Consider the following 8,891-nt stretch of genomic DNA (forward strand, 5'->3'; position numbering starts at 1 on the left):
AAATGCTAAAAGTAATAATCCTAGATAAATTATACACTAAATGTAAAATATTAGGCGATTAATATATTTTTTTGATCTTATATTTACTCTTTTCCAACAAAACAAGCATGATTTATATAATATAATTGCCGCCAATTTTGTTTTATTAAATTTGGGTGGCCACGTAAGAGTGTCAAGTAGGTGAACAATAGACTTTTTCCGATTCAACACACTCCTCAGAAGGTTATTAAGTTAAGACCACAAGCAAATTATTACTTTATTAGCTTATATTATATAGCGCTCTTCTAATATATAACCCAACACTTGTATATATATATGTGGCATGGGATACCACATTTCATCATCCACTAACTAAATAAGTTTCTATTCTTGGTTTTTTTCATCACATCCCAATAATGGAAATAGGAAGCATAACTGAGTTCCTTAAGGATAAGAATGTTTTGGTCATTGGTGCCACGGGCTTCCTTGCAAAAAGTGATTCTCTTTTTCTCTCTCTCTCTATATATCTCAATTATTCTTTGCTTATATTAATTTATATATTATTGTGCATTATTTCACACAGTTTTTATAGAGAAGATATTGAGAGTCCAACCCAATGTGAAGAAACTGTATCTTCTTTTGAGAGCCAAAGATGCTGAATCTGCCACTCGCCGATTGCACAATGAGGTGATTATTACAACTTTTATATAACCAAGAGTTTGAAATATGTTATATCTGTTATTCTTGGCCTTTTAAAAACACATATATACGAACATGAATGCAATAATAATTCACTAGCTAGTAAGTAGTGTATATATTATTCACTAATGTACATATATATGTGGTAAAATAATGTTCACGACCTTTAAGATTAATGTATATAGCTAATATATAATTTGTTTTTCCTCTTTTCCCCGGCGATATCATAGATTTTAGGGAAGGAATTGTTCAGATTATTGAAGGAAAATGTGGGTGCAAAGTTCAATTCCTTTGTCTCAGAAAAGTTGACTCTTGTTCCTGGAGATATCTCTTATGAAGACTTTAATTTGAAGGACTCCATTTTACGCCAAGAGCTTTACAATGAACTTGATGTTATAGTTAACTTAGCTGCAACAACTAACTTCGACGAAAGGTATATAAATATATATTATGTTATATTATACATAATACATCAAGTTGTGTACATAAATAATGTATGATTGTTAATAAATGCAGATACGATGTTGCATTGGGTTTAAATACATTTGGAGTGAAGCATGTATTAAGCTTTGCCAAAAACTGCACTAAACTGAAGGTGCTTGTCCATGTATCAACAGGTTAGTAGTTGCAAATTTGGTCAATTAATTATAATGTGAAGAATATAATTAAATAATTGATGATGGATAGCATATGTATGTGGGGAGAGGGGAGGAGTGATAGTAGAGGATCCACACAAAATGGGTGTCTCACTGAATGGAGTGCAAGGACTCAACATTGTTGAGGAAAAGAAGATTGTGGAGAACAAGGTGAAGCAACTTCAACAGGATGGAGCCTCAGAGGAAGAAATCAAAATCTCCATGAAGGACTTAGGCATGGAAAGGTGATTTATCTATATATCAATCAATCACAATCTAATTAATTCATGTTAATTAAGGAATATACTAACAAATTAAACAACAGAGCAAATGAATATGGATGGCCAAACACATATGTGTTTACAAAAGCAATGGGAGAAATGCTAGTTGAAACTTTAAAAGAAGATATGCCAGTGGTTATTCTACGTCCTACAATCGTTACTAGCACCTACAAAGAACCTTTTCCTGGTTGGGTGGAAGGCGTAAGGTAATTAACTAATTCATTTAATAATTTTCTTTCCAAGCTAAGGCAATGAGTTTAACTGTTAAATATATGTGTTGCAGAACCATCGATAGTTTAATTGTTGCGTATGGTAAAGGAAAATTAACATGCTTCCTTGCGGACCTTAAGAAGGTGTTTGATGTGGTAAGTAGAGTGAGTAATAATTAAGGTTGATGATGTTGTTATTGCATATATATTAATGAATGAATTGAAATGCATGGAGGAGCAGATACCAGCAGACATGGTAGTGAATGCAATCCTTGCAGCGATGGTGGGTCATGCGAGCAATAATGAAGCATGTGATGAGATGATATATCATGTAGGGTCGTCGATGGCAAATCCAGTGAAATACCATGATCTGCGTGACTATGGATTCAGATATTTCAGCGCAAAACCATGCTTAGACAAGGAAGGAAATGCCATAAGAGTTGGCAAGGTTACGGTATTGGAGAGCATGGCTAGCTTCCAGAGATACTTGTTCATTCGTTACTTGGTTCCATTAAAGGGGTTAGAGCTAGCGAACTTAGCATTTTGCCACTACTTTGAGGGAACCTATGTAGACATCAACAGGAAGATCTCTATTGTTAAGCGTTTGGTTCAACTTTACAGGCCCTACTTGTTCTTCAGTGGCATGTAAGTATAAATATAATTTATTTCTTGGTTCTTATTATATATAAATATAATTGTTTATTTGATTTGGACGCACAGATTTGATGACATCAACAGAGAGAAATTGCAAATGGCAGCCAAGCAAGGTGGAGCAGAGATGGATTTGTATTATTTCGACCCAAAAGTCATCGACTGGGAGGACTACTTTATGAATGTCCACTTCCCTGGCATTGTCAAATATGTCTTCAAGTAGTGAAAGGAATATATATTATTATACTATAGACTCATTGATTGTAGTTTATGCTAAAAACAACGCCTAGGATCATCTCACCATGAATGCATTAACTAGGCCTACGGGCTTTATTCCTTAACCATGGGCCTTATGCGGGACTCTATTTCAATCAAGGTTAAACCATATACCTCTTAATATGCTGGATTCGGGTTTAAACTGTGATGAGTTCATTAAGTATTAAATATGAATTTTTAAGTGTTAGTGTGGATAAATGTGTAATGTAGATTGTTATGAAATCTAATATTGGAGTTGTCCAATCTACTTAACAAAAAAAGATCAATTATATTATTTGAATATTTATATCAATTTATATAATCAATTTTCGCTATCACAAAAACAAACTACGTCAATTTAATATGCTTAATGCTATGATGCTGAAATGAATGATTTTTAGCACATGCTAAAACGATGCGGATACATATTACAAATGACGCGTATTAGTATTGATGTAATAGGAAGAGAAATTAATCGAGTGAAAATAGCAGTTGGCAAAAATTTATATGAAACACATGAGATAATTATGTGAGCGATTAATTGAGCGAATTGGGTGATTAATTATTTTTTAATTTTTAAAAGAATTGAGTTGTTTTATTTTAAGGTTGTGTGTGGGCTTTTTTTTTTAAGGAAAAGTTTATTTGAGAAGACCTTTGGATAGTTTGAACATAGCCCATGAAACTTTTTTTACTAACTTATATCTAACTGCTCTCATAAGACCGTCTCTTATAATAATTTATTTATTATTTAAAATATTTTTTTAGATAAAAAAAATTATTTTTTTATTTTTTTAATATTTTTACTTTTATTGTTTAAATTTTTGTCAAATATATTAAAACATAAAAAATTTTATTAAAAAAATATTTTTTTAATAACTTAATAATACTTAAATAAATATTATAACTAAGAACGGATTTAGAGAGATTTCTCTCCAAACTTTAAAAAATTATATTTATATATAAGATATGTGTTTAAAAAAATAAAAAATATTGTATAATTTAGTAGTTATATATATATATATATATATAATATTTTTTATTATATGATAAATTTATGTCTTTCACTAATATTTTTTATTTAATTAATTTAATATCATATCTCAAATTTTTGTACTTTTTAAATTAGATTTTATACAATAATTTTTATATCTATTTTTTTAATTTTTTATATTAACATATTTAACATTTATATTAGTATATAAAATATTAATAATGACTTACGTAATTATGTTTTGATGATAATCACATTGTATACTTTAGATAATCTTTTCTTATAAAAAAATACTCATTTGTTTTTTAAATTTATATTGTTAAAAAAAAGATATCTTGTATTATTTTATAAAAATACTGTGTCTTTCAAATAATTAATAATTTATAATTTATTTTCAAATTTTTTAAAATTTTTAAAAAAATTAATTTAAATTAATAAGATATATGATAATTTTTTAACTAAATACACTATAAATTATTAATATTTTATAATTTTATAATATACTATTGAAATTAGGTGATGTTTATGGTGCCTAGTTGTTTTCCGTGCCTAAGTGTGGCTATACCAAATTGACCTGTAATGATACAACACACGGTGAATTGACTAATAAATTTGACGCATGTGACTATTATTGAGGCATGGTAAATTGGTAACTTTGCTAATTAAGAATGGTAATTTTGAGTGTGCGTATTTAGTCTAAACAATCAATTAAATTCTTGCAAAAATAAAAGGAGAAAATTTCTCTTTTCACTTTTGAAGAATGTTAAAATAATATTTTTTTTATTTGTAAAATATAAAAAAATTTTATAATTTAAAAAAAAAATAATCTATTTTAAACTTTTTGTGTTAACTAATGTTAACTTTATCCATTTTTCAAGAAAAATAAATTATTTTTTTAAAAAATTTTCTTTAACAAAAATTTTATTTTTTGTTATTAAATTTTTTATCAAAATATCCTTTAATAAATTATTTTTTTATTGATTAAATTATATTTTTATCAAAATCTTTTTTAAAAAAATTAATAATTAAATTATTTTTTTAAGATATTTTCCAATAATTTTTTAATTATTAAATTGTGATTTTACCAAAATTTTTGTTAACAATTATAGTTATATTTTACTATTAATTTTCTGATATCAATATATATTATTTTAACATTAAATAAAAAATTGATAAAATTATTTTTTGATATCAATATATATTAATTGTTAAACATATTAATGGTGATAAAAGATTTTTTATTTAATATTAAAATAATATATTGATATCGAAAAATTAATTGTAAAATATAAAAAAATTTTTAATTAAAATTTTGATAAAATCACAATTTAATAATTAAAAATTTATTGAAGGATATCTCAGAGAAAAATAATTTGATTATTAAATTTTTTTAAAAATATTTTGGTAAAAATACAATTTAATTAATAAAAAAATTTATTAAAAAATATTTTGATAAGTAAAATTTAATGAAAAAAATTTTTTGTTAAAGGGTATTTTTATGAAAATAATGTATTTTTTCTTGAAAAATGGATAAATTTAACACAAAAAATTTAAAATTGATTAAAAATAAAATTTTTTAAAAGTTATAAAATAGGATAATGTATTTTACAAATATAATTACTGTGTTTAGACACTTAAATACAAGTAAGAACAACAATATATACTCCACCTGTCACTATTTTATTGTTTAGTCAACCCATAGTTGATGCTAGCCACCATTACTATGGCGGTCACCAGAGTTGCAGCCTTAAAATTATTATATTTTATATTGTTGATGTGAAAAAGAATTTATATATATATATATATATATATATATATTTTGATAAACTTTTTAAAAAATTAATTCAATAATTATATGTTAATTATTTTTATAGAATAAAAAATAAAATAAAAAAAAATTCATCTAAAATTTGACCTCTTCATATTAAAATTTTTGAATTTATCTCTATATATAACCAATTATAAGATTGATATGATTTGAAGATATTATAATTGAACTTTTTCTTTTAGTATATTCAAACATGTTAATTTGGATTAAATAATGTTTGAATTATTGTAGTAAAATATTAAAAAATAAATTATATTAAATTAGATTTGAGTATTTATGTGTCAAGTGACTAACACGTATTATGTGAGATTGTCTTAAAGACAACACCTACATATAAATTAGTGGAGAGAATTTTATAAGATATACTTGAACTATATAGAAGTCTTCGCATAGAGACTTTTCTTTCAAAAAAATAGTCCACACACAACTTTCACAAAAAAAAAAAAACCAATTTTTTTTTAAAAATTAAAAATAATTAATCACCCAATTCACTCAATTAATCACTTGTGTCTCCGACAAATTTCTATCAATTACTGTTTCCACTGAGTTCATCTCTTATCCTATCACATTCACACTAACTCATGGTTTATAATATATGCCTGCGTCATTTCAGCCGGTATTTCAGCACCATAACATTGGGCTTCAATTAAAGCCACATGTTGTAGTAAAAACTAATGAGCAATGTTAGGACCAGTAACTTTTGTTATTGATAGCCATCAAATAGTCATCAATGATGAATTAATGGTATGAGATTGGTGTGATGTTTCATCTAATGACTCACATTTCTCTGCTGGTTACATGCTGACCAAAATTCAATAAAATTGCTGGCCCTTAGACTTTTCCAAAATTAATAACGATAATGAAATCTAAGGGCGCTAGTTTTAATTCCAACAATCTGTATTATATCATGGCTTATATATTATTTTAGTGGCAAAAATGCCTTTTCAGTTTTCACACAGCTTCATCTATGTATAAACTCATACAAGTGCCCCTTTTATTTCACACACTCAACTCAAGCCTTACTATTTGCAAATTTGGAGCCTTTAGTTTCTTTCCCCTTACTTCTAGCTAGGTTGGACCTTAGAGTTCGATTAGGATGCATAGGTACATACATATTTCAAATTATAATATATTTAATCATCATATTGCAGTAGAGATAATTCCATTAACTAATTCCTCATGTGAGATATATATACACAAGTTGTTGATATGTCAAGTAGATGTTTAACTAAGTCACCCACCAATATAATATTCCAAAACAATAATTTAATAAAAAAAAAACCTCATCAATGCAACATTGCAACTTATACTTTTTCTACATAATATGATAATAATTCAGAAAAGGATAGGTTTTCGATTTTCCTTTCTCGCCTTTGAACATCAAAAGTCTCACGCCTCTTTGACCATGAAAAAAAAAAAGGAGCGATGACATAGTAGAAATGTAAAATACACTGAATCGAATTTTTCCAACAGAGCAGAGGCCTAATTGGTATTTATTCTAACAACACAATTACATAGTAGACGTGCCTGATTTAATTGGTAATTAATTTAAAATACTACAAGTGGGTTACTAATTGAAACGATTCAATCAAAGAGTAGCTAGTCTATTAAGATCACTTATGCATCAATCAAATTTAACTCTTTTTCTCTTTTTAGAAAAATATGAGGAGTCAATAAAATATTTATACAATGTGTACAATAAAAATTTAGGAAGTATTAAAAATATAACTATTAGTATTATATTTTTTTATTAGCTAAAATTTTTAGGATGAGTGATATCATAACATAGTATTAGAATTTTAAATCCAAAATGTTAAGAGTTCGAAGCCAAAAATATATAGGGAATCTTCATTTGTACAATACTATTGTCTTTCTACCGGAATTTTTTTTTTTTTTACTTTTTCAACAAATGGCAATAGGACATTTGCTAACAACATTCTTAACAAATCTAGCTATGAGCATATATGATACATATATTTAGCATTTGCTACACCGATAATCATCATCATTTACGTCATTTTTGTTGTAGAATTTGGAACTGAAAAATAAAGAACCATATCTAAGTTCAATGGGTACGTCATACATGATAGGTGCCAATGTCGACATAGGACACGTGGTTTGATGTTGTGGGTTCCCCGTATTATTATTCTTCCATGGAAAATAGGGATAGTTGAAAAACATAATTGTTTTTGTAATTCTATTAAATAATAATAAACCTTTTAGAACAATCAAGAAGAGAAAGACATATGGACAATATCAAGATATAGATATGGACAAAAACCATAGGGTTGTAAGTGTTGCCGATGAATCGTATGTACGACTTAGCCACTAAGATAACAGCCGAAGTTGAATTATGGTTATGTAAAACGTGAAAATCATGTGTGTAAATAATAATACTAATAAAAAAAAGAACAACAGTATTTGTTTTTCCACAAAATAGAATGTTGTGTTTGTGATTGTGTGACATGCTAGAGAATAGTAGAGTTGACAATTGAGAGAGCCGTCATCAGTCATGCATGCCGAAATAGGCAGTCATCTATCTCTTAATTATCTTTATCATGTTGACATTCATGTCTATTATATCTATCTATATTCTGACCTCCCCGACAAAATTCTATATAATTATTATCATGTATTCACGTTTTGATTTTCAAATTTTGAATGTCCTTATTTCCCTATTAACAATCTTTGGTTGTAGATGTAAACAATATATACTCTCGATATAGAAAATATGAATTCAAATCTTAGAGTAAAAAGAAAAACAAATAAAATAAATAAATAAAAAAGAAAAAGTAATTTGGAGGTATTATACTAAAAAACAAAGAGATATTAGGCGTGATCCTAAAACATATCGATGGGCATTGCGCGTGTGGGGTGTGTGTGTTAGCTGGTCCATATATCTTATCTGGCTATTACAAATTGAACATCACTATCTGCAATCTCCATGCAATTCAACTACAATGCTACAATCATATCAATTATTGAAATGTCATTTTACAAAACGTGCGTGCTATACGTACATATTATTCTTTCCCCAGGTCGGCAACACTCATCACTCACTAGCTACTTCTTCATAACCCGCTCCAAACACGGATCAAACAACAATCATACTTCTTCTTTTTTTTTTTCTAATAAAAATAATTAATAAGTTCTAGCTAGTTGGTGTTGACAATTTCTATTCTGGTTTTTGTGGTTTTCAACAGTCTTGTATGTATGTATGTGTTGTAAATTAAAGTAGTCTCTAAATAAATAAATGTGTGAACGAGAAATATTAAGCAAGGTAGCCGTGCTAGTCATGGAAGCAAACAAAAACAGGTCACATGTCATCACTAAAAGTAATATGGATCAACTTATGAAGGGAAC

The 8,891-nt window shown here is 27.2% G+C and overlaps 1 protein-coding gene across 1 annotated transcript; it reads left to right on the forward strand.

Moving 5' to 3' along the window:
* Positions 1-351: 351 nt before the first annotated feature.
* Positions 352-2,914, forward strand: LOC130970410 (fatty acyl-CoA reductase 3-like). The gene is made up of 9 exons (XM_057896492.1): positions 352-474; positions 563-666; positions 909-1,111; positions 1,195-1,295; positions 1,366-1,558; positions 1,639-1,800; positions 1,878-1,959; positions 2,045-2,448; positions 2,524-2,914. Exons 1-9 carry the CDS (start codon positions 396-398, stop codon positions 2,675-2,677), a joined length of 1,482 nt encoding a protein of 493 aa, XP_057752475.1. The 5' UTR covers positions 352-395; the 3' UTR covers positions 2,678-2,914.
* The last annotated feature ends 5,977 nt before the right edge of the window (positions 2,915-8,891 follow it).

The sequence above is a fragment of the Arachis stenosperma genome, chromosome 3, assembly GCF_014773155.1.
Source record: "Arachis stenosperma cultivar V10309 chromosome 3, arast.V10309.gnm1.PFL2, whole genome shotgun sequence".
Classification (NCBI taxonomy): domain Eukaryota; kingdom Viridiplantae; phylum Streptophyta; class Magnoliopsida; order Fabales; family Fabaceae; genus Arachis; species Arachis stenosperma.

Excerpts from the sequence above, each read along its gene's own strand:
- LOC130970410 (XM_057896492.1), top strand. The coding sequence starts at position 396 with ATGGAAATAGGAAGCATAACTGAGTTCCTTAAGGATAAGAATGTTTTG. Across the intron at positions 667-908 it reads CTCGCCGATTGCACAATGAG|ATTTTAGGGAAGGAATTGTT; the intron begins GTGATTATTACA and ends GCGATATCATAG. Across the intron at positions 1,296-1,365 it reads GCTTGTCCATGTATCAACAG|CATATGTATGTGGGGAGAGG; the intron begins GTTAGTAGTTGC and ends GATGATGGATAG.